We start from the raw sequence: 27,188 nt of genomic DNA on the forward strand, positions 1-27,188 counted from the left end.
CCACACCCATCAGCCGTGTTTCCTCAGCACCTCACACACCCGGGGAGGTGATGACGGGCGCCTTCCCAGACCTCCTCCTCCCCGCGGCCCTCCGCGGCCGGCCGGCCCGTCAGCGCTGGGCTTGCTGGCTCTCCTGCCCCCGGCTCGGCCCCGCCACCTCCAGGATCAAGCACGCCGGCGGCCAAGCGCGATAAGCCACCTCCACGTGGTCTTAGTTCTCGACCTCGTTGTCAGCGTTGAACCGCGCGTCGTACGGCCCCGCGGACGCCCCTGTGCCTTGCTCCCTGTTGCTGCTGCTCGTTACTTTAAATCCGCATCAGGCAACCCTTTGTCAAGAAAACTCAGCCTCCTCCTTGCACTGAAGCCACTTTTCCACAAGGGCTTCTGTGTTCTCTTGGTTAGGGTTCTTGTGAGAGCACTTGAAGCGCGTGAATACGTCTGTCCGGGGTCAGGCTCCCGTACCCCTCAGCACCTGGCGGCGGGCTGCTGGGCGCCCAGGGCTCAACAAGCCCCGCTTCTCATTAATTCCTTGAGAACGAGCACGAGGGAAGACTAATTTACTAGCATTCTTCGGATGCGTACGTGTAATTTGTGGTGTGTGCACAGCTGTCAGTGTTGAGGTACGTGCCCTAGAGAGGTTTGCCAAGCTGGGAAGACTCCGGTCTTGCCTTGATGGTGAAGTGCACCTCGTGCCTTCCCCTGAGGCTCCCTTGCATGATTGATTTCAGGACATAGGTGATATTTCATCATGGCCTTGGCATCCCCACATCATTTCGTATGTGTTAGATGGTAACACAGCCTATTACACAGATGCCTTTAAAAGACTTACAAAGAACTGGGTGTTTTCTTTTATGACATCAATGTTTTTGATTCTTCAAGCTTAATTCTTTGTAAGCCAAATAAAGAACTACTGTGCCCTCTCCGTGTATATTCCTTTTGTTTTGTCGTATCCTGCAGTTCTGTGAGAGAAGGCTGTAAAACCAGCTCGGACTCACACCTGACCTGAGATGCGTTCCTTAAGCTGAGGCAGCAGAAACTGTCTGCTTGACGTATGACCCAGCCTTGTTGTGGAACCCTGATGTTTGAAAAAATAAGAAAATGATGAAAACTGTGAATTTCAAAAGTGTGCTAATCGATTGCATGAGTATTACAATTCCCTAAAGCAGGAGAGAGAGAAGTTGCAGGTTTTATTTGAATGAAACTGGATTGAAACAGTGATTTAACAACAAAAAAAGACTATACGTTTATATCTTTATCTTAACCAAGTAATTATGACGTCTCCTTTTCCCTTTACCGCAAAAAGATGTCCTAAGTGCCCCAGATAGCCATACTTTCCTTACTGGTGGAATCCTAGTGTGGGAGAGGGCCCGCCAGCACCTACTGGGACTCTGCCCAGTCCTGGGTCCTCAGGGCACCCTGGGGCCGGGAGGGCCGCTGAAGAGCACACGTTTTGGGGGGGGGGTGCTCTTCAGAGCTGCTAACTGCTAATAATAATGAGACTGCCGTGGAGAGAATTTAAGAACTGTGCAAGGCCTGCGTGATACGACTTTGTCAAGAAATTTCTGGGAAACACAGAATAAGATCTCAATGAAGAATGACATAAATTGAAAGGCTTACTTTTGTAAAGATATCGTTTGTTCATGATGGGAATACCAAAGATGCTCCTTAAAACATTACAAAATGATTCTAAGATTTATTTGTAAGAGCTTTAGGTAACTAGTAAGGAAATTGGGACAAAGGGTAATGAATGAGTAGGGGCCCATCCTCCTGCAGAACCACCACACAGGTCACATGACACCCTGGCCATCACCATACCGCCTGACTACGGGCAAACACCTGCATTAGCATTGTCCCTGGTCCCGCTGTGCAGGGCATCGCCCACACACAGGTCAGCAAGGAAGGAGGGACAGCATAATTCAGTCATTTCTCCAAGAAGTGAGGGGAAAAGTTCTTTGGAAATAAATGGGGGGGGGGGGCGCGGGAGGGGAGACCAGTTTCACTTTTCGTCTTGATGTTGATCCGTTAGACCAAAAAATAATGATTTTAACTATCTGATAAGACCGTTTTGAGAGGGAATAAAGGTGTAGAGTAAGAAAAGTAAACGCTGTTACTAGATACTAAGTATTTGATGCTTAATGTTGCTTCCCTTCTTGAAGATTGTTTTTGTTTTTTCTTTAATTTTTTTTTAATGTTTATTTTTGAGAGAGAGCAGGGGAGGGGCAGAGAGAGAGGGAGGAGACACAGAATCTGAAGCAGGTTCCAGGCTCTGAGCTGTGAGCACAGAGCCCAACGTGGGGCTCGAACTTACAGATCGCGAGATCATGACCTGAGCTGAAGTCGGACTTAACCAACTGAGCCACGCAGGTGCCCCTCGAAGATTGTTTTGACATGCTTTACTTTTCAGTTTTATAATTTGCTTGTTTTCTCCTTAGGGTTTTGCAGGTTAATTCCTCATGCACGTTCACCAGGTACTTGGACGATCTATTTTGAAGGTGCGGATTATGAGAGCCATCTTCTGCGTGAGAACACAGAACTGGCAAGTATCGTGAAGGGTGATGGGCGGGATAGAGACCGACCTGTATTCCTTATGATTCGAAAATGGAATGCAAACCCGTTCCTTGATTGTAGAGAGTGTTGTTGTGATTAAAAAAAAAAAAAAAAAAAAAATTTTTAATCATTTTTTTTTTAAGATTTTATTTTTAAGTACTCTCTACACTCAATGTGGAGCTTGAACTCACAACCCCAAGGTCAAGAGTCACACATTCCACCGACTCAGCCAGTCAGGGGGCCCTAAAAAACACCTTTAAGTACCAATTTTATTTAAAAATCTGAAACTATGATTTGTGTATATTTTTCCCATGCCATGTTTATACACTTTTCTCCATAAACAAATGATACTTTTAAAATTAAAAAATATTTCTGCTCACAGCTATACCAGTCTTACTGTTAATACGTGTTTTTAGACACATATTAATACAATAGCCTTAATGAATTTTATTAGGGAATATTTTTCTTTGGTAAAAATATTTTCTCCTTATAGTTGGTTCTACCCTGTATTAAGTTTGTATCCCATCACTTAACATTTTGTATCTTTTGAAAGAGTAGTCAATCCCCGTATTTGTTAGCTTCATACATCTTATGGAAGATTCTCCTTTGCTCCCTATAAGTTTTAGACAACAAAGAATGTTTTTTCCGTGCCTGAGAACATGACATGTACTGACATGTCTTTCATTAACATACGAGTGCAGAAATAATAGAAGCAAATGAAATCTTTCCTCCTTGAACTTCTGTTGAGTTGCTCAGTTTAAATATTTTGCTATAATTGCCATTTTCATCTTTTAAACCACTTCAGGGTTCAAAGGAACAACAAACGTAACCATACTTTGTCAAGATTCCTGTGGGTAGGGCGTGAGTGCATTACCTGTGATGAGATGTGGCCATTTATTCACTGCCCGCCTGTCCCCAGAAGGCATGGAGTAGGCCCCGTGTGCCCGAGCTAAGGTTTAGAGGTTCTGCGTGTGAAAACAGCCACGGGACTTCGTTATACTATCCCAGTTATTAATCAGTAGTCAGTCCAAACGTTTTGCCCATTTTATATATAATTTCCAAGAAAACGTAGATTTTCGTAAGGTGGTATACTTAACGTAAGATAGTGTTTTGTGTATTTTGTGTATTGAATTCAAAGGGACTTTTATCATGGCATAGTAGCCTACTTCAGATTTGAGTGCGTGTTTCCAGCGCCTGACTTCGTTGATAGTCGCCCGGTTAGGCCAAATAGCTGGGCCCTAACTGCTGCCACCACGCACGTGCTTCTCATACTCGCGTCCACCTGCTAGCTGGTGGCCAAGTCCCACGCAACAGCAGTTACAGCTCCCAAATTTTACAGGGAAGAAGTACCTTGGTAGATGAGACCAGGGATTCCTCATCTTTCTAGTTTGTTCCAAGACCCCTCGGGAGATTCCAGGTCTTAATCTAAAAAAAAAATTGTAACATCAGCCATTGTTTATTTTCCTTAAACTATTCTCTCACTGACCTTGGTCCTAAATTGGCAAGCCATATGTAATTACCACTTGTTGGCAGTGTGCCTTTGTACTTAGTGTATTTAATTGATTAAATTCTCCCTTAGTGCGTATGCGCTGGTGATTTTCTTCTTCAGCTCTGTTTATCCTCCGTGTGAGGTGCGACTTGTGTATGACGTAACTGCGGTGGGTAATTCCTCGTTCTCCTTCGGTTACGGATCATTTCAAGAACTGGCGTGTCTCATCGAGCCGCGACTTAGCTCCTTCGGGTCTGTTACCCAACGTGGTGACCCAGCACTGTGGGCACTGCCGCGGCATTGTGTGGGTGTTGTGTGTTTGCTAAGATAAAATGACAGCCGTATCTTCCCGAGAGACGGGGACGCTTGGTGACAGCGGTTGTTGGCTGACCTCCCCATAGATGGTGTAAAAGGAGTCTAAATTGCTTCTTTAAAAAACACCTAGTAGTTTACTTTGCAAGGTAATAAAGTGAAAACTTGGTATTGTGTCTATGGTTGGGTTTTTCTAATCTGGTAGTGATGGAAGCTTAGTTTTGTTGGAGAAATTAGGCTCTCGAAACACGTTTAAGTAGCATGTGTGACTAGATTCATCTTCAAGGTATTGACACGAGTACGGGCACTTACTGTACTGGCTTCACGCACGAGGAGTATCTGTAGTCCTTGACTGGTCTTCTTCCCGCTCCCTGCCCCCTGCCTCTGTCCCGTGCGCCCCGGTGCGTAGGATCGCTGCGTAGGTCAGGAGGTGGCGAGCCTAGAAACGCTTCGTTTCAGCCGTAAGACACACCTTTGTTTTTATTCTTCAGGCTCAGCCTCTGCGGAAAGAACCTGAAATAATCACTGTGACTCTCAAAAAGCAAAACGGAATGGGCCTCAGCATTGTCGCGGCAAAGGTAGGACGGAGTTGGCACCGTGCAAGTTGGCACACCACATTCCTGAGACCTTGAATCAGCTGTTGGCCACGGCGGGACGCGAGGGCGTCGTTCCCCGCCCGTGGGCCGGGTGCGTGTGCGGTCCTGTTTCTGGGCTGTTTCTGCGGCCGGGACCGCCGTGCTCAGGCTCCTTTAACCGAGGGCTGGCCTGCTCTCAGTTTAAGCCGGGGCTGGAGGGCGTGCGACCTCGACGTGGGGCGGCCGGTGCTCCCGAGGAGCAGACTGAGTCAAAACGGGACGCGCCGCGACAGGCAAGAGAGCCCCGGTGTGGGAAGAGGGGGATTCCTGGGTTTGAAATGGGAGATGGGTCTCGCACATGGTCAGAGTGGGGCGAGAGGCACGGGCTGCGCGTCGTTCCGGCAGGTGCGGCTGCCTGCGTGGGGCATCAGGAGGGAGCCTTCCCGCCGCATAGTGAGTACCGGGAAGGGAGGAGTAGGGGACGTGCTGGGAACAGGCAGGGATGGAGCAAACCGGGCCTGGGGGCTGGGGACCTGCCCCCGCACTGCCAGGGAGAGCCCCGTGCTTTGGGAGTTGGGCAGTTGAGATTCTTGATTGACGAGCGAGGTCTCCGCACCGTGTCTTGTCCCCAAAGAAGGATGAAAGGGACGTGGCGGAGCTGGCGTCTCAGGATGCCGTGTCGCGCAGGGCTGTGGTGTAAGGACCGATAGGGGAACGGGGGGCCACGGGGGGATTCCAGCTGGCAGTCAGCTGGCCGAGGCGAGCGCCCGCCCGCCGGGCGTGCGTGGAAGGTGCTGTGCGGGGCACAGCGGTCTGGTTCCGAAGCACCGGCTTACACGGGGTCACCCTTAGATGTGGACTGTTTTGTCTTTGCCGCCCAACCGAATCAGATGCCCATTTTGAGGGAAAAAAAGCGTTAGGATAAAAAATTACCTTGCAGCAATCAGATATACCAGAAAACTTTAACCTTTATATTTTCTGGGGTGTGTATAAATCCTCTTTCAAATATTCCTCTTGGGATTTGAAACAGTCATCTGTGGGGTGATAGGAGCTACCATCTATCAGCGATGGTAAAAAGACCATAGAAAGATCTATCCATCTTTTCCGGCTTAAAAAATTACCTTTCAGTACAGAACTACCTGTTTGCTGAAGATTTAAGTCTGTCTTACATGTAAGCGGCTTTGATCCTCTCTCTCTGGCACCCTGCCACGTGGACAGGACGGGCATCATCTACGCAGGGAGGCCCGCCTCGGGCACCCCCGGCCCTCTCCCTGGCTGGCCCCCAGCCCCCGTTCTTGCGTGGTTAGGACAGGGAGACACATCGAAGCCCCAGTCGCGCCTCTCGTCGCTTACCTGCACCTGCGGGTGAGGGGACGGGGAGAGGGTGCCGGCGCCCTGGTTCTCCCCCAAGGAGCGGTTCCTGCTCGGGGTCAGACGGCAGGCAGTGAGGACGGTCTTCTCAAGGTCAGGAGGAGCCCTTTAATAGACCGGGGCGGCGAAAGGACTGAACCGCAGTGAGGCAGTGGGGGCACGGGTGAGGCCCCGTGAGGAGGTCTCTGCGCAGAGCTGCCGAGCCGGGACCAGTGCTGACGGCTGCTTGCACCCGGCCCGCGCCCACCGTCGTGGCTGCTGGCCACACAGCTGCACTCGTGTCTTCTTGGCCGCCCCCTGCACTTGGCCGCCTCTGCCGAGCGCCTGTGCGTTCTGTGTGTGTTCGCGTTCACGCGAGGAAGCACGGCAAAACGCTGTTCCCTCCGCGTAGTCAGTACAGAGTGCTTTTGCCGTAAAAATAGAAACGACTCTGGAATCCTTGACGTTACAAAAGCATTTGTGGTAAGAAACCGGCGCAGCACAGTGACTGAGTCCCATTAGCCTCACGTAGTTTGGAATATGCAGGACTTAGCTTCGGGGTAGGTAAGTAGTAAGCTTAAGATGAGGTCTTTTGTTGTTTTCGCCAATATTGGGAGAAGCTTCGTAGGAAAGCGGTAGTTAGTTGTTAGGGTAACATTTATTCCAAGAGAGAATGTCGAGTGCCTCTTGTGTGAAAACAGAGTGTAATTTTCACGTTTTCATCTTTAGAACTCTAGGTTTTTGTTGTTGGTGTTTTCTGTACTAAGACGTTTAAAAAAGAGAGATTTGTAGATGGAAAATACCAGTGTTAGTATCTCTAATTGGGACATAGGATTCTAGAATTGGGGCTTCTTGGGGAATAGGAAGAACACAGAAGCTAGGTAGAAATCAAAGATCAACCTTTTTACCACCCACAGCCGGCAAGGAGAGCGTGGCCGGGGCCACATCTGTAGCAGACCGGCTGATACCCGGTTTCTGAAATAAACCTACTCTCTTCCCCTTCCTCTCCCCCTGCCGCAGCCACAGGCGTCCCCTCCTCTGGGAGCAGGGCCAGAAAGCAGAGCGCCTCACTCAGCAGGTGGTGGGGGTGGGGGGATCCTTTCCAAAACTGGGAAGGTGGCATTCTCTCCAGCATTCCCAGCATTTCAACACTCTTCTTGTTTCTGGTCTTTTTAAATACTTTCCACAGTGAAAGTATAAATTCAGAACTAGAAGAAAAGTAATAGTTTCTCGAAAGGATTCCAGATTTAACGCTAAGGTGGTTTATGCATCAGATGATAAAATAGATTTAATAAAGAGGAGCGTGCTCCTGGCTCTATTTTCTTCTCCCACCGAGCCTGTATCAGCGATCCCTCGATCACTTGAGGGATGAGGCAAAACAATACAAATGAGCGGATGGCATCAGAGGCCGGTGTTGATCCAAGGGTGCTTACGGACTGTCTAAACACCAGTGCAGAGTAGAGGTCGAGGACGGCCTTCCCGAGGAAACGCCTACTGAGCTGCAGCCTCCAGGGTGAGCAGGTGCTGGTCAGGTGGGAGGCGGCGAGCGGAGGCGCGGCCGTGTGGCCGGGGCACAGTGAGGGGGGCACGCCTTCCGAGGTGGACCCGGGGCAGGGGAGGTGAGGCCGCTTCTTGCAGAGCAGAGTCGTCCCCCCGCGGGGTGCTACGCCGTGTGGGCCGCGTGGCCTGTGCCGCAGCCGTGGAGGTCCCGTCAGGGCGGGAGAGCTGGCGTGGGGTGGTGGTCGGTGGGGGAGTGGGGCTGTGTCCCACTGACACTTACAAAGCCCCCGAGGTCTTGATGGAGTGGTGTGACTTGTCACAGGGAAAAGAAGTCGCCATGGAAGGGGTTCGGAGAAAGGCGGAACGTGAACAGGGTACAGCTCTCTACAGAGCGCGGGTTCCAGGGGCCCAGAGGTGCAGCCGAAACAGCTAGGAGTAAGGAGTCTGTTACTGGTTTTCCAGAGGGGAGGTGGCAGTGGGGACGGCAGCCGGCCAGCCCGGGGCACGTGTTGGTGGGGAGCAGTGGGACGTTCACTAGACGGGGTCAGGCACTTGGTCTCGGTCAGTGTTACAGGGATGGTGTCTCTAGTGCGTCACAGGTGCTAGGACCTGTTAAATGACAGCTGTCCCCGCGATTGATGCATCGGCTCTAGCGGGTGAAAGGGAGACGCCCTGGCCGCCCCGTGGCTCGCCCTCAGCCATTGAGCTGGGGGTGGGGGTGGGGGTGTGGGCAGAGAGCCAGGTGTTCGGCCCCGAAGGTGGTAGGTTAGAGGTCGGGGGTGCCCGTGAGGCTGGGCGAGCGAGCATACCGTGTAGCAGCTGGTCGCATGTGGGCGTAGGGGACACCCCCGGAGCCAGAGAGCGATGTGGGCGTCGGCTCACAGACGCTCTAGAGGACGGAGCTCTGGGAGCCTGGTCTGTTGACTGGCCAGCGTGCCGCCGTAGGAGGCGGGAATGTGGCCTTGACGCCTGTTTGCCCCAGGAGACGGGAGCCTCGAGGATCCCAGGCACGCCCGATTGCCTGCTCCAGCTTCTTTGTAGTGTCTTCGCTTGGAAAGGAAGGCTCGGCACCAGAAATCACGAGTCATTGAGTTTACAGGCTTTGCTGAAGTGCCACGGTGCCGCTGACACATGGCACAGGTCTGCGTAAATTACAGCGGTCCAGCAGATTTGTTTTCGAGATTTCAGGAATGTATCTTAAGTGCAAGGCAGGCCAGCATCGAGCGAGAGGAGCCACGGAAGAGATCTGACCCAGTGCTGTCGTCTGTCATTTTGTTCTCTCGTTGCGGCTCTGTGTTCTGCACACGAGGGCCTGTGGGCCCCCCCTGGTTAGCTTTACCCCAGTAATTCTTACTTGTGTCTGTGTATTTTGTTTTCTCTGTAAGCTGTTGTGGTCTTTGTATCTGGCCCAGTCTTTTTTTGATTTTTTCCCTAATTAGCGTGTGGCTAGCTGCTGTGAGCCTGGACGATGTTTTGATGTTCAGCTCCCTGACGCCCCTTCCACATTGTGGTTCAGTTTTATGAAATCCAGATGATTGGGACAGTATGTGTGTGCAGTTTACTTTTTTCAAACGTTGCTTTTGGGGAAGTTTAGTGTTCTCCTTCTTACTCATCTGGGGGACAGCACGATGCTTCCTGTTTAATTTGGATTTTGTAAAATACAAACAATCCCCTCTTTATTTTTCTAGCTCTTTTTAAAGTTTAATAAAGTACAAAGTGAACGAAAATGAGAGCTGACTGGTTACGTAAGAGTCTGAATGTGGCATTGGCTCCAGTCCGTGTTGATAAATGCCATACGGTGTCCTAACGTCCAGCTCAGAACTGTGCTGATCCGGGTCTCGAAAGACCAGCTGTGTTGGTTGCTGTTGGAAGCGGAGTGGAACAGACGGTTGTGTCTTTTTTCTGTTGGAGAAGTTGCTGTAGTCCTGAGATCAGAATGTGGTTCTCTGTTGTCGGAAGAACAGGATCGGTGGTGAGTTTCTCCAGGGTGCAGTTGTGGAATTGGATGTTCTTGTGCAAGGTCTTACCTGTGATGCTTCCAAGAATGCGTTTTCTTCCACTGTAACTTGTTTAAACCTGCCAATAATTAACTCGCTCATGAGGCAACCGGTGAACGTAGCTTGTAATTACACACCCAGAGGTTTGTTGCTCTGTATTTTAATGTTGCAAATTCTTAAGGTTCATAGAAATACAAGGTTTCTGTGTGCTTTTTGTACCAGAAAAAAACCCATATAAATTTAATTCTGCTGATTGTAATATGGTGAAAATTGCTTGAAATAATGGCAAGCTGCTGCTGTGTAATTTGCTGAGGACGTTACAAGAGGATCCACCGTGTAACTTCTTTTGGCCACAGTAGGTGGTTTTTACCGTAGGCTTTTTCTGAAACCCACGTTTGCTAAAAGTGAACATAAAAATGACAGTTTTAAAGGTACATAGGATATTTTATTTTATTTAAAAATGATTAATCGAATAGTGTTTTAAAGGTGTTGTATGCTTTTAGACGATATACATACACACACCGATTTTAAGTTTTAAAATCTTACTTAATTAGCTTAAAACACAAAATTACTATGCCTTAAAGAAGAAGGTGAAAACAATGTTTATTAATATACCACCTCACTGTTAGAAGAATGAATTCTGCTATGAACTACAATTTAGTCCTTTGAAGAATTTGAGACCTTCATTCCTATGTTCTTTAATGTCCTTAGTGTGACCACGTGGGAAAGACTTAATCAAAGAAATGAAGTCAGGCATTTCTTGGTTCCTTGTTAAAATCAGTCTCAAAGTATGCAGTGTGACTGCGGAGTTTCTTCCATGGAAATGCCAGGAATAATTTTCTGTTAAGTTACGTGAAATGACCAGTGCCCTGCATGGCTGCTGTTCATGAATTTGGAAGTAATATTTTGTATTTTTGTTCTAAAAGCGAAAGAGTAAATCATGTACAAGAAGACCTTTTTTACCTATTTTATAATAACAGTCTAAGTGCTCCTATCTTGGATTGACAGAATTCGTGGATTCTATTACAGCATTAACATGGTAGGAACACGAAACGTTAATACTCTAAAGCAGAACCGTTTCACGTGGCAGGACACCGGGTGCGCAGGGGTGTGTGTGTGTGGCCCACAGGATGCAGAGCCGGGTGGGAGGAAGGTTCACACTGCCCCAGCCTCGGCCACGTGCTCTCAGCCAAGGCTTGGGAGTCCGGACGCCCCCCTGCACGAGCGGTATACAGACGCAAGCGGTATACAGAAGCTCACCGCTTCCGTCCCCAGGCCACCTGGAGGGCCTCGGGGGAGCCCTGCGCCTTTGCCCTGGTGCACCCACGTACACACCACACTTTGCGTCCAGTTTTTGGGGATCCGAGGACCTCCTGCAGCCCATCGGGAGGGCCCACCTAGGAATCTCCTATTTAGTTCATTTCTTCATTTGGTAAAGAGGGAGAGAGTAGATGTGATATGCTCCTTGGGTCTTCTGTGCAGAGAGAGGGTAAGCGGCAAGCACGCCGGGTCTGGAGCCCAGCGTAACAGACCAAGTGTAGACGCGTCTTTGCTGCCAAACCAGGTGGGGAGCACCGAGCACCCAGCCACGTACTTGAGGCTGTATCGGGCACAAGTTTTAAAACTGATCATTTCGGAATTAAGGTAATTCCCACCAAGAAGAGAGAACTTGGCAGTGTTTTTGAAACCCTGGTCTGAATTTTAATAGTTTATGAATCAGAACTCCTTGTCTGATGAGAAAAAAGCAGCTTCAGCCACCGAGAAAGGAGTGTGTGGGCAGAGCGTCCTACGGAACGTCCTAATGAGTTTTCAGTCCTGCCGGGCTCTTGGGGTCCTCTCGGCCCACTATTGTTCTAGAACCTTCAGCAAAGAGCCCAGACTGCGTCTCCATTTCTGGGAACAATAGGCTTGAGTCCACACCGGCATGCCTTCCTTCCTCTGCTGCAGCCTGGTTTTGTTTTGTTTTGTTTTGTTTTTGGATTGTGATGTGATGATGTTTTTATGCTGTTACTCATATCATACCCCCCACACGCTCGGGGTGCCACTGAGCGTTTGAGGCGTGGGCTCCTCCGACCGAGTTTCTGTGCCTGAGGTGAGAGGGCCTCACCCCGGGCCTTCCCCAAGGTGCGCCGGCCGGACCCACATCAGCCTCTTCCCTGCGGCCTCTTCTCCTCCGACACGTAAGCTGCTGACCCGTGGGCGCCCGTCCTGTCCGGTTCTGGGGGGTCGTCGTTCCTGCCTCCATCGTTCTCTTTGGGAGCCTTTTTGTTAGCTCCCTGCCGTTCCTCTTCTGCCCTTTTCCACCAGTGAGTCCCAGGACACTCCTGTGTCGCCTCTCCTCCCTCCACCCTGCCCTCCTCTTCCTCGGGAGTCCCCCCTCCCTCTCCAGCCCCTTCCTTCCATTCTACAAGAAAAAGAGGGAGACTCGGGGTGCACCCGAAGAGCGTAGGTGCTCAGATCACACGGGAGTGAGGTCATCTCCGCTGCTTCTCCGAGGACGGGGCCTCTAGCTCTTTGCTGCTCTCGGGCATGACTCCACTGGTGCCCATTCAGTTACCTGTCTGCAGCCCCAGGTGGGGCTGCAGGGCGGAGGCCAGCCGGAGCACCCAGGCGCTGTGCCGCCTCCCTCCCTCCCGTGTCTTTGGAAGGGGAGATGTGCTTCTGATAGCAACAGATTACTTCTCAGTACTTCCATTCATTCCAAAATTGGATCTCGTGGAATTCATAATTCCTGACGCCTTTGGAATAGATAACTGCTTTCCAGAAGACCCTTTTAAAAAAATTCTTTTTTAATGTTTATTTTTTAGAGAGACAGACAGTGTGAGTTGGGGAGGGGCAGAGAGAGAGGGAGACACAGAATCCGAAGCAGCTCTAAGTGTCAGCACGGGGCCCGATGCTGGGCTTGAACTCACGGACCGTGAGATCACGACCTGAGTCGAAGTCGGATGCTTAACTGACTGAACCACCCAGATGCCCCTGGCCTTTACATTTTAATGTTTGTGGTTACTCTTCCCATGGTTGGAAATCAGGATGTGTAATGTTACCAATAATAGATTTTATATTGTAAAAATCTTATTTTTAGCCAGTTGTCTGCATAACTACAAACTTATTGCTAGTGCTTGTGGTTACTAATAATATATATGCCATAAAAAAATAGTTTTAGAATAGTGTTGTCCAATAGAACGTGTGAGCCACATAGGTAATTTTAATTTTTTTTTAATTTTTTTTAACATGAAATTTATTGTCAATTTGGTTTCCATACAATACCCAGTGCTCATCCCGTCAGGTGCGCTCCTCGGTGGCCATCACCCTAATTTTAAATGTTCTATTAGCTACGCTAAAAAAAAAAAGCAACTGTGAAATTAATTTTAATGTGTTTTGTTTTACATAATATATCCAAAATCTTATGATTCCAACACGTAGTGAATAGAAGTCATTAATGAGATATCTTAGATTCTTTTTTCCGTACAAAACTCTCGTGTCTGGGTATATTTTATATGTAATACACATTTCAGTTCGGACTAGCCACGTGTGGCCTGTGGCGGCCATATCAGCACGCTGTATAGTGTCTAATTCCATTTCCCCAGCACTGGCAAAACTGTTTCTTTGTATTCCTGTAATTGGCTTTGGTTAATGTTTGCGCGTTACATTCCGTTAGTGACACATGTGTCACACCGGTTCGTAGCAGCAAACACCTTCTGGGCCCCGTTTTCCTTTCTTAATTGGAAAAGGCAGGAGGCGGTGGGGGGACTTGCCTGAGAGCTCAGTCTTCTTGGGCTAGGTTAGCGTGCATATGATTGTTCAGAAATAAGACAGAAGTCAAGCGGCTTAATGCTTCTGCAATAAATTTTGTTTCGTACAACTTTTATCATCATCTGTAACGTTCTTACTCCCCCCCCCCCCCCCCCCCCCCCCCCCCCCCCCCCCCCCGCATGAAGCAGGCAGGTAGTGAGAACTCCATAGAGTTGTGGAATTGCTACAGCCAGGTAGATGGCGAGCCTGCCTTGGGGCCTCCCGAGAGCTGACTTGTTCCCAGTACGAGTGGCGTTAGCAGGGCGAAGCCGCACCCGCTTGCCGCCCCCACCCCCGTCCACCTGGCAAGGCGGACATTCCGGGCCAGGGCTGTTGTGGCCACATGGGGAGACACTGGGCCACCTCAGAGTGGGTCACAGACTGTTTTGGGTAGAAAGTAACTACCCATCTTGATTTTATATAAACATACACACATGTATGTATGTATGTGTAGTTAGAAATTCCTTAGAGTTCTTTCACTTCTGGGTACTCGTCTGTCATTTTGTTTTCTAGAAGAGTCGCCAGTGGAACTGGTCATTTCTCCCTACAGCGGTATGCGACTCTCAATTTTTTATGGCCAGTTTGTAACTGGGCTGCATGTGAAGCATAGATAGGGTTCAAATAAGCGGAGGTGGGAGGAGCCAGAGTAGAAGCAGGGAAGGGAATGGGTCTGCGGAAGAGAATGTGTAGAACACGGCCGTGGGAAAAATGTAGGCGGTGTGGCCTTCGGTAAAGAACTCTTCTAGGTAAGTAGCACAAGGTTGAGACCACGTTAGTAAGAAGATTCAAATGCCAACCAAAGTGTGGATACCTCTTTAGAATATTCCAGATCCAGATTCCTGTGTAGCACCCTCCCCCAAGAGTATGTTTTTTTAATACTGACTTAAAGTCCATTTTTATGACCAGCCTTAAATGGACCTTCTGAATTGAGGTCTCTTAGAATCATGGTCTCATGATTCCTCAGATGAGCACCTTTTCTGACTAGCAGACATACTGATACGTTGAACTTGGAATTAAAAGATGTGATTATAGCTTAGAATGTAGGCAAATTCCCATCGTGTAAGAAAATGCCACTTCTCGGGGCGCCTGGGTGGCGCAGTCGGTTAAGCGTCCGACTTCAGCCAGGTCACGATCTCGCGGTCCGGTCTGTGAGTTCGAGCCCCGCGTCAGCTCTGGGCTGATGGCTCGGGGCCTGGAGCCTGTTTCCGATTCTGTGTCTCCCTCTCTCTCTGCCCCTCCCCCGTTCATGCTCTGTCTCTCTCTGTCCCAAAAATAAATAAAAAAACGTTGAAAAAAAATTAAAAAAAAAAAAAAAAAAGAAAATGCCACTTCTCAAATACTGTGCCTTTCTCATCACCCATTACCTGACAGTAACGGATGTGCGTGCTTCTTCCCGAAACGGCACGTTTGGCGCCGTGGTCAGAAATGCTGAGGGTTTCTAACTTTATAAACTAGTAATTTTACAGCGTTATCAGTGTTCTGTTACCAGCTCAGTGTATGATGGCCACACGAGCTGCTTCCTAACCTACCAGCAGATCCCGTCAGTAACATTCTGGGCTTCGTCCCAGTAAGGAGTGAGCACACTCTGGGCGCATCGGGCAGCGGCCGGGGACCGGGCCAGGGGGAGAGCCGTCCGCACTGGCGTGTCGCCGGAGCAGCGTCAGGGAGGGACGGACTGTGTCTGGCCTGTCGTGGGGAAGGTGGGCGGGCCGGCGTGTGGGGGCAGGTGAGCCCGGGGTCGAATGACGACGGTGCTTTGGCAGACACGATGCGTCAGACTGGCGTGTGGCAAGTACGAACAAAGGCAGGAACGCGGAAACGGGATGGAACAGGGGTGGGGGGCGGGGGGATGAGGCACGGTGTGCTGCAGGGGCGAGGACTCGAACCCGGGTTCTGGGGGTGTGGCGCTTGTCAGCTGGCCTCTGGTCAGGAGCCCAGACGGGCGTGCTTCCAGAAGGGGCTCCCGCGCCAGGCAGGCCGGTCACGGGGCGGGGGCTCGCCGGGACTGTTGAGAGAGCGAGGCCACGATGCTGCCCAGTGTCTCCCTGGGATATTTACACCGCGACCGCGTGAGTGTCCTTGCACGTGGGCGGTAAATGCCTGGAGGCGCTGCAGGTTTCGGCCTTCTTAAACGTTACTTGCAGTTCGCGCGGAGTCCGCCAGATTCAAGCGTGTGTGAGTTGTTTAGGACGCACGGTGGCCGTGGGACGGCCTCGTGGCTCCCCGCGGTGTGAAGTGAGGGGCGGAGGGCGAGAGCACGGAGCGATCCCGCAGGGAAGCCGCCGTTCACGGTGACCGAGCGGGAGGGACTCCCCAGACGGAGAACGGCCCCAGGTGTGTGAGCGGGCTCTGGGCTGAGGCGAGCGGACAGGAGTCCCCGTTTTCTCTTATTCTGTGTTGTGACTGTGGATGGAGTCCTCGCACCGTGTCCGAGTGAGTGAGGCTGTTTTCATCATTAACAGGAACCTTAGAAAGTGTGCCGGAAACGGGGCAGGAGGGTCTTCGTTTATTGTCTTAAAACGTATATATTTGGTACTCTGTTTCTATCCCTGTTCCTAAAAATACTATATTATCAGTGTTACTGCTCAGCAGGTTTCTTTTCAGAGATGGCAGTAATTGAATATTTGCACTTGATCTTAGCCAAAGGCTGAGAATCGGCAGAGTAACGATCCTTATCGTCTGCGTTACGAGGACAGTATCACATGGCCGACAGATCGTGCTTGTGAAGATGGCCGTGCCCGCGCGCACTGAAACCGGCGCCCCGAAATGCCGTAGGCCCTGCGTCTCTGTCAGAGCGCGGAGGGAAAAAGTAGCTCTGCCCTCAGAGCCTATTTTCACAGAAATTCCGGTCTCGGGTATTGTCTGTAAGGAAGTAGCGTGCCCCATTTGTGGGAGGGGCGGAGGGAGCTTTTCGGTTCCCCCGAGTTCTTGCCAGGCAGCTGCAGAGTCTAGTGTAGGACACAGGCCTCGTGAGGGCAGGGGGTGCGTTCCGTTTGGTGACGCACGTCCAGAGCCTGAGAGAGCATAAGCGTTCGGTGAGCGAGGGTCGAGTGGATGAGATCCTCACTTAAAAGAGCTGAGTTGCAGAATTAAGCGCTCAGTCGCAGAGTACGTAAAAGTGTCGAATGTATTGAAAACGTCAGATCACATGCAAGGGAACACCCCGTATAACGGATGGGGGTAGGGAGCAGGCTGTCCTGGAAGGAATTTCCCACAGTGTGAGCCAGCTGCCCAAGTTCAAGGAAACCCAGTACTGGCCTGAGTGAAGCTCTTTTGCTAAGTGACTCACTAAAATTCAGAACGTTGCCCTTTATCGAGTGCCTGCCATATATTTTCTTCATTGTGAAATTTCAGATTTACCAAAAAGCACAAAGCTTTGCAAACTACCTCAGTGTTGGCGGAGGGGGGGCAAAAGGTCACAGGCTGCACCTGGTTGCCCTGTTGTATTGAAAGTGGGTGATTCCTGGGGGGCAGGTGGCCTGGGGGACACCTAGGCCAGAGGGTGGGGGGCTGCCAGAGAGGGCACCGGGCTTATACCTTGTACGTGACTTTTATCAGCCCAGCTCCCAGATAATGGAGCCAGGGGAAATCTGGAGCTTTCCCAAAATGGAGTTGTTTTGTTAAATTGAGACATTTTATGCCATTTTTAAAATGAGCCACGCAACAGATGGCTTTAGGCTCACAGAACCGGGGCGTGATACGTGCTGGAGTTTCCCCGAGGGGACCACAGGGGGGAGAGGCCTTGGGCCCCGGCAGTCACACCGTCCTCCTCCAGCCTGCCTGTAACTGGAGGGAGACACGGAGGGCTTTCAGGGGGAAATTACATAGTTCCAGAGTATCCGACCTTTGTTTCAGTTAAGTCGTGTATTGAAGTCGCAGTCTTTACAGCTTCGTGTGATCCCTTTCATAGTTTGGCTTTTATGACACGACACTTCATAACTGCTGTGGTTACTGTGACCTAAGAAACATGTACTCGGTTGTAGAACGTCGGCAGGAATATCCAAGTGAGAGTTCAAGCACGATTGCTTCCTTTGTTCGTTCCAATATCTTGTCCCTGTTTGATTTTTATGTCCATATAAATGTCCGTGTAGAATGTTGGCGATTCTACTAGGCCAACATTGGAAGTCGTCCCCCCCCCCCCCCGCCGAGTCCCCCGTGGTGGAACATGAAGCGAGGCTGGTGCGCCCTCTGTGTGGACTGCGGCTGCAGGGTTCACCTGGAGTCACGATACGTGACCCTTCAGTTGAGTTGTACAGAATATTTTCTACATGGTCTTCTCACTGCCTAAAGCCCCCTCCTACTTGCCGCGAGGTTTTTCTTGTTTTAATTTTCAACTCCAGGTTTCGAAGAAACAATGGGCTGTAGGAACGTGAAAGTACTGTAATAAATGGCTTTTGTATCAAAGCGGCTAACGGCACGTGTCCCCGGGTAGCACCAGCTCCCCCCTTTAGGGCTGCTCAGAGCTCAGCCGGAATCCGCATTCGGATCGCGTGTCTTCGTGTCCTCCTCAGCTGGGTCAGTGATACCTGCTTTGCAGGAGTACTCTTCCTGAATTTAGGAACATGAAATAGGTACATTTCCTGTCAGTTCCTGTATGTTCACCACGTGGAGTGAGTGTTAATCTTATTAGTGCCAACTGTCGCGTAGAAGCAAGAACCGGGGCTTGTGTTACCACTCTGTACCTGCTTTATTTTGTGTTTGTTTTATTTTTATTTCACTGCGTACTTTCAACGCCGTGTTTCTTGCCCTGTTTTTGCCTAGGGTGCTGGTCAAGATAAACTTGGAATCTATGTCAAGTCTGTCGTAAAAGGAGGTGCTGCAGATGTGGTTAGTATGATTTCTCCCGTTGTAAGTTCACCGCGTGTCACATTTAACAAACGACCTGAGGTACTTCAGTGATACTTTGTGTTATAAGATGCTAAGTGTGGCATTTGCTGAAAAGGCCAACGTGAGCATACTTACCACTGACTTTCCTCTTCCTCCTCTTGCCCTTTGCTGTCCCTCCCGCCCAACACACGTACATTTTGGGTGCGCGCAGGACGGACGCCTGGCCGCAGGTGACCAGCTCCTCAGTGTGGATGGACGAAGTCTGGTAGGACTCTCTCAAGAAAGGTATCGTTTATGTCTTTGTTGAAGCTTGGCATTTTCAGGATGTTTCACAGTAAATTTAGATTTAGAAGACAAAAAAGTAATGCTAGAAAGATCTGCCCTTAATCTTCACTTTTTTTTTAAATTTTTTTTTTTTTAATGTTTATTTTTGAGACAGAGACAGAGCATGAACGGGAGAGGGTCAGGGAGAGGGAGACACAGAATCTGAAACAGGCTCCAGGCTCTGAGCTGTCAGCACAGAGCCCGACACGGGGCTTGAACTCACTAACCGCGAGATCGTGACCTGAGCCGAAGTCGGCCGCTTAACCGACTGAGCCACCCAGGCGGCCCCGATCTTCACAGTTTTAAATATAAACTTCGTGTATGTGACCCCTCTCTTGTTAGCATGTTAGAGTGTGTATTTTGGTCTGGAGCAGTTTCTTTGAAGCTTAAAAAAGCCTATTCTTAGCACATCCTGAGGATTCCTGAAAGTCCTTTTACTGTTCTTGATAGAATAGTTCTTGGTTTCTGAGGAAGGGAGCCGGCAGCCGGGAGCCTGCGCAAAGGTTCAAAGCTGCTGCTCCGAATAGCGGGTGAGGCCGCACGACGTGCGGTTACTGTGGTCACAGGCGGCCATCGTGAGGAGCGGGCACTGCTCTCCTTTGCCTTACTAGTGCTGTTCTCTCTTCCTAGGGCAGCAGAACTCATGACAAGGACCAGTTCCGTGGTGACACTGGAAGTAGCCAAGCAAGGAGCAATCTACCACGGCCTGGCCACCCTGCTCAATCAGCCGTCCCCGATGATGCAGAGAGGTGAGCGCTCCCGGCGCAGCCTCGCACGCCGCGCCGCGTCTGCCCGTGACCGCTGTCGCGGTCGCCACCTGGCGTTGATCGCTTACCGCGCGTGCCGGGCATTTTACAATCACGGCCTCTCTCGACAGTCACAAAACTCTATGGAGTAGGTGCTGTCCCAATTTTAAAGACAAGCTCGGGATGCGATCCCTTGCAAGAGAGCCAAGATAAGTCGCTCACGACAGTGTCCAGTGTAGGCCCGCTGGCCTTCTGGCCGTGTGGGGGTTCGCTAAGGTCCTGCCCCCCGGCACCTCCCGTGGGGCCGGCTGGAGAGTCTCCACCGGCCCGGCACTTGGCCGTAGTAAAGCAGGTGGTGAGGGACGTAAAGTCTTCAAAAACAGGTAGAATTCTCCACTGGAAGAATGTACGTGTGCGTGTATGTGAACAGTTACTTCAGTCCTTTGTGTGCTGAGACGGGACGTGATTATCCCGTCCTACGTAGTTCACTTCAGATTTAAAAGCTCAGTTCGCATAAGATGATTTGTTGGTGGGAACCATGATTTTATAGCTACATCAAAAATCCCGGAATAAAACCAATATAAATTTAGGGCTTTTTTAAAGGATCAGTTCAGAAATCACAGGAGAAAACCCATTAGGACTCACATCGTCTCTTAAATCATTATATACTTTGCATTTACCGTGCTCACTGTGTGCAGCTGCCAGGTCTGGCCTCGATGGAGCTCTCTTCTCCACTGGCCAGTGATCTGGGAGCCTCCCAGGCCGGCACCTGCCTGAGGTCGACCTAATGGTCACACACACACCAGAAAGCTTCTGAGAACCCGGACCCACCGTTCGCTGCAATGAACAAACCACGTCTTGACAAACCCATGTGCTGTAGCAGAGGCCTTCGTTACTTTTTCCTGACATGATGCCAGGCTGGTGCCTGATGTCATAGCTTACAGCCGCTTCCAAGAGGCAAACCCAACCGTGAGTTACAGGTCAGAGGGAAGCTGTTCGAGCAGAGAACACGCCCGGGGCGACCATGCAGGGAGACGAGGCCAGAAGTAGAGCTCACCCCGGGGTTGACAGAGTTCGTGTGTGTTTTAGAAAGTGAGGGGAGTGTGTTTGGTGGACTTTGAGAAAATCGGCTTTGAAAGAGCACCTTTCCCATCAATACCAGTTAAATGTCGCTTTTAAGATTCTCTAGAAAGATTTGATTCCTAGACTAAAAGCTACCTTATTCCTTCACCTAAGAAGAAGGTCTTTTGAAATTTTAAATATTTGTAGGTTCATCTTTCTTGAAGACTAGGGTATTTAAAATAAGATCTTGAACAATTGAAGAGACCCTGAGTGCACTCTGACTTCAGTTTCAGACCGTCGTGGCTCAGGTAAACCCCGACCAAAGAGTGAAGGTTTCGAGCTCTATAACAATTCAGCTCAAAACGGGTCACCCGAGAGCCCTCAGCTGCCTTGGGCAGAATACAGCGAACCGAAGAAGCTCCCTGGCGATGACAGGCTGATGAAGAACCGGGCTGACCACCGCTCCAGCCCCAACGTGGCAAGTAAGAGGGACCGCTGTGGCCATTCCTTCCCTGGCCTTTGAGCTAGCTCTTGTCCAGATACACGCACGGTCACTGCCAGAAAAGGCCGGGGGGTGGGCACCCTGTGCTTTCTTAGTTATCAGAACGACATTGCCTGCGTATGCTGGCTGAGATGTGTTTTTCATGAGAGATACCCCAAGCACTGTCCTTCCGACAGGTAATAAGAACAAAGTTCGAAAACGTTTGATTGCCCTGATGCTCTAGGGCAGTACGTTGACCACGTCCGCGGCAGGGGATGGTGAACGTTTTATGCTTTTAAGGGGTTGTTAACAAGAAGGAGGATCAGTGGAAGGGTAATGCAACACTCACGAGGTTTGCAAAGCCTGAAACACTGACTGACTGTCCCGTTGCCGGGAGGGTTTGCCGGCCCCCAGTCTGTAGGTAATACTTTCTGGCCCTGGGCTCTGAGTATTCGAGAGAGGGGAGTGGGTATGAGGAGCCCTGATGTCTCACGTACCCCAGTTTTCGTCTCTGTGCTGACTCCTCACCGGCCGTTGGAAGATGCCCGGCACGTGCTCACCACCCGTAAAGGACGTTAGGTGACGTTGTGTCGAGTTGTCCTCCCAGGAGTCACCTTTCTTTTCCCTGCCTCTTTCCAACGCAGATCAGCCCCCCAGTCCCGGAGGGAAAAGCGCGTACGCCCCTGGAGCAGCCGCGAAGATCACGTCCGTCTCCACCGGAAACCTCTGCACTGAGGTCTGAGAGAGGAGGGAACCGTTCTCGCTGTGATGAACACCTAGGTTATCTCGTGACACTCATGCTCTGTAGATTAGCATTGTTGGTAATCCCTGAGTACCGCTTTTTTTTGTTTTTAAAAGAATAGGTAAGTTAGCTTTAAATTGATAAGTCAGGGCAAAATAAAATGTTTTTCATTATTCCTAGTAGAGGACCACTTTTAATTCTTAACACAGGTTTAAAAATACACAGAAACCACATTTTAAAACAGAATATTGGCAATTAAACGAGTCCGTGTACAAATTGCCAAAAGCCCGCTTTCTTCTTCACGTTTTACAGGAGCAGACCCCTCCACCTCGACCTGAGGCCTATCCCATCCCCACCCAGACGTACACCAGGGAGTACTTCACCTTCCCGGCCTCCAGGTCCCAGGACCGCGTGGCTCCCCCTCAGAACCAGTGGCCCAATTACGAGGAGAAGCCGCACGTGCACGCAGATGGTCATCAGTCCGGCCCCGCGATGCAGGTCAGAGAGGAGGCCACGGACATCCGCGCCCTCAAAGAGAATTGGTTTGGCAGGGTGGAGTCTGAATGATTTCTGAGCTACGGCCGACGTGCTCTGTAGGACAGTGCTGTCCTACATGGTCTCCCGGGTAACTGAGGAAGAGGGGACGGGAGGGAATACTAAATGTGGAAAGGAATTCTTTGTTCTCTGGAAGTTCGATTCACAAAGTGTTAGTAATAGTGCACCCTGATGACAGTTTGTGAGGTGGGATCACGGGCTCCAGGGCTGAGAAACGAGCGGTGTGTGTTTTTTCTTACTTACACCAGAAGCCGTCCCAAGCGCTGGGACGCAGGCGTAACCGGGGTCCCTGCCCGTGACCCTAACGATGCGACGGGGAAGCGAGGCAGAGGAAGTAAACACGGGGTAGTAGGTACTGCTAGGGACGTGGGTCCCCGCCGAGCGATTGGCGCCTGGGCTCCCGCGGTCCGTTACCGCTCTCTGAGGGAAGAGCGTTTCGGACAGGGGAGGAGGCCCGGGTGGGCTGCTGAGCGGGAGCCGGGGGGTGGGGCGCGTCACAGGCCTTTGCAGCCTGGAACCACGCAGAAAGGCTCGAAGTGACGGGAAGATGAAGGGTTCAGGTTCTATCCGAGCTAGTAGAGAAGGGGCCGTCAGGGCAGTGGAGCTGGGGAACGTCATCAGATGTGTCTTGTGTTTAGAAAGAGAACTTTGCACCGTGGGAGCCTGGGAGAAGTCAGGTGTATGCTTAAAAATGGGTACGGTCTGGGATGTGTGACGACACCGGGCCCGGGTAGCGCGTTCCGGCTGTGCTGCTCTAGAGACTGGGGGCGGGACTGAGCTGAGCCGAGGAGGGGGGGAGAGCAGAAGAGGGGTCACAGTCACAGTCACAGGAGGCAGCACGGACAGCGAGGAAGAGCCTCGTGTCCTGAGGTCCACGGCTCCGTCCTGTCCCGTTACCCGAGAAGCCCGGTCTCCTCGAGAGTATCGGACACCCCCCGCCGGCTCGACCAGCGGGCTGGAGCAGGCTGCGAGAGAGGATTTCTCCAGATTTCTCTTCCACAGTGAATGGTCATGTGTCTTGCTCCCTCCCCAGGGAAGACCCGCTTCCCATGTGTCGAGAGAATCCACACGTGTCTCCTGTCTTAGGGGAATAGCATTAGTAAGCCTCCACATTCACGTTCGTGGTGCACGTCCGCTTCTGCCCCACACGTGGGTAACGGGCACCTAGAAGAGGAGGCCAGGAAACCGGGACGTCCGAGTGTGGGAGGGTCGCTTACTTGGATCGTGAAATGACCGAGCGTAAGAGTAGGACTTGCCAGGGGTGCACGGAGAGGTGGAGCAGGTGTGCACCGCGAGCTAGAACGATGTCCTCGAGGAGAGCGGAGGCCTGAGCCGGGAGGGCCGGGGGTCGGGTCCCGCAGTGCCGCGGAGGAGGCGTGAACTCCACGAGTTCATGCTTTCAGAGGATCTGTTCTACACGTAGGGCATTTCATGCTACGGTGGACTCTTAAATGACGTGGGTCTGGGCTGTTCATGTCCACTTTTACGCACATTTTCTCAGTATGGTGCTCTGTCTTTTCTCGTCCTTGTGGTTTTTGTCTTTTCTGTGGTTTATTGTAAGAATACAGTAAGTACATAAGGAAACGGACTGTGTGCTGATCGACTGTTTATGTCACGGGAAAGGCTTCCAGTCGGCGGTAGGCTGTTAGTAGTTCAGTTTCTGGGGGAGTCAAAAGTTGTGTGTGGATTTTTGACTACCCAGGGTTCAGTGCCCCTGTCCCCTGCCTTGTTCGAGGGTCAGCTACCTTTTTGTGCCCTGTAGACTGTCCAGCGATCAAGAAGCTTTCTGTGTCCGTAGTAAAGCTATAGCAGAATATTGGCAGTAAATGTTGCATTTCTCTATCAGGCTACTGTGTTTTCAAGTGATACTTCATTTTTTTCTTGGCTTATTTTTTAAGGAAAGGGAAACAGTTTACCTTCCAGATTTACATCTTCAATTTCTACACATTAACGACAGGAAAAAATGTTTGACATCCTAGTGAGTCATTTCTGTCACTTTAAACTACTGTTAGACATGCCATTTTTCAGACATGAGCCTCTTAGCCCCTTGAAACAGTGTATTCGTTTCATCTCTGACACACACGCACACGTTCACGTTCAGCGACCGACGGCACTGTGTTCTGTACTTTGCTTTCTAAGACTGGAGCAGACAGGCTCGGATGCATGGCTTGTCCTGGCCTGTGCACAGCTCTGTCAGCCCGTCAGCCCTGGGACCATGGCTCAGATAGTAAAGATTTGAGAGCTACTACTCTTACTTCGAACTTTACGACGGAGAAGTAAATTTTGCTGCTCTTCGCGTAGTTAGACTGAACACATTCCTCCTCGCGAAGTCCGTCGCGTGGGAAACCACAGCGGAGACGTGTGCACGCGGCCGTACGAGAGGGGGGAAGGGCGCCGTCCGTAAAGCACCTGCGTTTCTGTGCGCTGCGCCGCCCACTTTTCACAGCGATGCAGAGAAGGAAGTACGGCCCTTCCCTTTTTGTAACTGGAGAAGCACTGACCCCCCACATCGTGCACCCCGCACCGCCAGAGACCTGGGTGGGCGGTCTCCGCCTCTGGGTGCCACTCGCTTAACAGTTGCCCTAAAATGTTTTCTCCCTCGAGGTACCGTATTTATGAGTTTTTAATAATTTTTTCCAAGCGGCCGAAAGATGACGGTTTTCCGTGTTCTTTCTCTAGCGCGTCACCCGCTCCCAGGAGGAACTTCGGGAGGATAAAGCTTACCAACTCGAGCGGCATCGGCTGGAGGCGGTGCTGGATCGCAAGTCCGACAGCGACGTGTGGATCCAGCCGAGCTCCTCGGTGGGCTCCAGCACGTCCAGCCAGGAGCACCTGGACCCCTGCTCCAAGTCGGGCACCCCCGCCTCCACGCTGACCAAGAGCGGCCCCGGGCGCTGGAAGACGCCGGCCTCCGCGCAGCCCCTGCCGGCGGCCCCCCCCGCCCGCGCAGACAGACCTGCCCCCGCCACCCCCGCCGCCTCCCGCGCACTACGCCGGAGACTTCGACGGGGTCCCCGTGGACCTGCCGCTCCCACCCCCTCCCAGCGGCCAGGCGGCGGCGGAGCGGAGGAAACGGGAGGAGCAGCAGCGCTGGTACGAGAAGGAGAAGGCCCGCCTGGAGGAGGAGCGGGACAGGAAGCGCCGGGAGCAGGAGCGGAAGCTGGGCCAGATGCGCTCCCAGGCCCTGAACCCGGCCGCGTTCTCCCCGGTGACCGTCGCGCACGCGAAGCCGGAGAAACCTTCCACGCTCCAGAGGCCCCAGGACACGGTCATCCGGGAGCTGCAGCCCCAGCAGCAGCCACGCACCATCGAGCGCCGAGACTTGCAGTACATCACGGTCAGCAGAGAGGAGCTGTCCTCGGGGGACAGCCTGTCCCCCGACCCCTGGAAGCGGGACGCCAGGGAGAAGCTGGAGAAGCAGCAGCAGATGCACATCGTGGACATGCTGAGCAGGGAGATCCGGGAGCTCCAGAGCAAGCCCGAGCGCAGCGCCGAGGACAGCGACCGCCTGCGCAAGCTCATGCTGGAGTGGCAGTTCCAGAAGAGACTGCAGGAGTCCCAGCAGAAGGACGAGGACGACGAGGAGGAGGAGGACGACGACGTGGACACCATGCTGATCATGCAGCGCCTCGAGGCTGAGCGGAGAGCAAGGGTAAAGGGGAAGAGTGCTGTGGGCGCGCGTTTCTGTGCTACCTGCCCCGAGCGCGTGGCGCTCCCGGCCCGGGGCCCTGGAGGGTTGAGGGGGGCCCCTGGCCTGTAGCCTGTCGCTCCGTCTCCCGCTCGCTGGCGGTCCCGCACGACGGGCCGGGCTGGGAGGCGTGTTCTCTGCAAAGGGCTCCCTGCCATCCGAGTGGAACTTTGCTGTTCAAGTCGGCAAACTCCCCTTTGTCCTTCTCGCCAGCGCTTCAGTTGAGAAAACAAGCTCGTAACCACTCCTTTGTTCGGAGCCAGTGAAAGGCCTCCCCAGGGGTCGGCAGGATTTTTTCTTAAACGGCCAGATAGTCAGATATCTTAGGCCTTGTGGGCCGTACACGGTCTTCACGGCAGCGCTGTGCTGTTGCACGACGGAAGCCGCCTTGGCCGCGGCGCGAACGGTGAGAGCCGTGGGCCAGGGCACCCTTCGCGAACGGGGGGCAGGACACCTGCCCAGCCCAGGTCGTGATGGGCGGCACTGGACGGTGGGTGACGGAGGGGACTGTCGAGAGTCCCAGAGTTGCGGTTCTCGTAGCCTTTCCAGCAGGACGCTCCGCGCACCGGCTGTACGCGGTGAAGCAGGTACTTAGGAAACTAAACCATTCTGTTTCAGCGGGGGTATAGACTCCGAGAACGTAGGGCTTTAATTTAATTTCTCCATATGACGAAAGTAATTTGTGCTTTTCGCATCAAACAAAGGAAGGAAAGGTCGTGCTAGTTTCGTGCACTAGATTGTTAAAATGCCGGATTGAAGACTCCATTACCCTATCAGAACGGAGAGGCGTTTGCCGGTATTAACCTGCAGACAGTGCTGTGGACCACATCACGGTAGGAGGTTTCACACAGGGCAGCTTTCTGGGAAGAGACGGCCCAGACCACGTCCTCTGGATTTTACTATTTACAATTTCTAATTGCCACTTTTACTTAATGCTGTCTGCCAGACATCTAAACAAGTAACTGTTACGTCAGACGTTTTAACGTTTCCACAGCGGGACACAGAGTAACCTTAGATAGGGACCAGTCCATACAGCTGACTCTGACCCCTTTTCAGGTTTGCCTCGTGAGTTTTGTCCTGAAACGTTTCACCCGCACACTTCTTATTACACACTTCTTGTCAGCAAAAGGGATGTAGGACTTTACCCAACATCCAGCTGAACCAACACCCAGATGTTAAGTCACCAGTAATGAACTCCTGA

General features: G+C 51.6%; 1 protein-coding gene across 1 annotated transcript in view; it reads left to right on the forward strand.

Moving 5' to 3' along the window:
- The window catches only part of AFDN (afadin, adherens junction formation factor), a 139,040-nt gene that overhangs the window by 95,330 nt on the left and 16,522 nt on the right, over positions 1-27,188 (forward strand). The window contains 10 exon segments of the mRNA XM_042987541.1: positions 2,433-2,536; positions 4,840-4,926; positions 18,324-18,389; positions 18,601-18,674; positions 19,344-19,462; positions 20,809-21,003; positions 21,647-21,738; positions 22,057-22,242; positions 24,979-25,232; positions 25,234-25,951. Coding sequence (XP_042843475.1) covers positions 2,433-2,536; positions 4,840-4,926; positions 18,324-18,389; positions 18,601-18,674; positions 19,344-19,462; positions 20,809-21,003; positions 21,647-21,738; positions 22,057-22,242; positions 24,979-25,232; positions 25,234-25,951 — 1,895 coding nt within the window.

Source organism: Panthera tigris, chromosome B2, assembly GCF_018350195.1.
Source record: "Panthera tigris isolate Pti1 chromosome B2, P.tigris_Pti1_mat1.1, whole genome shotgun sequence".
NCBI lineage: Eukaryota > Metazoa > Chordata > Mammalia > Carnivora > Felidae > Panthera > Panthera tigris.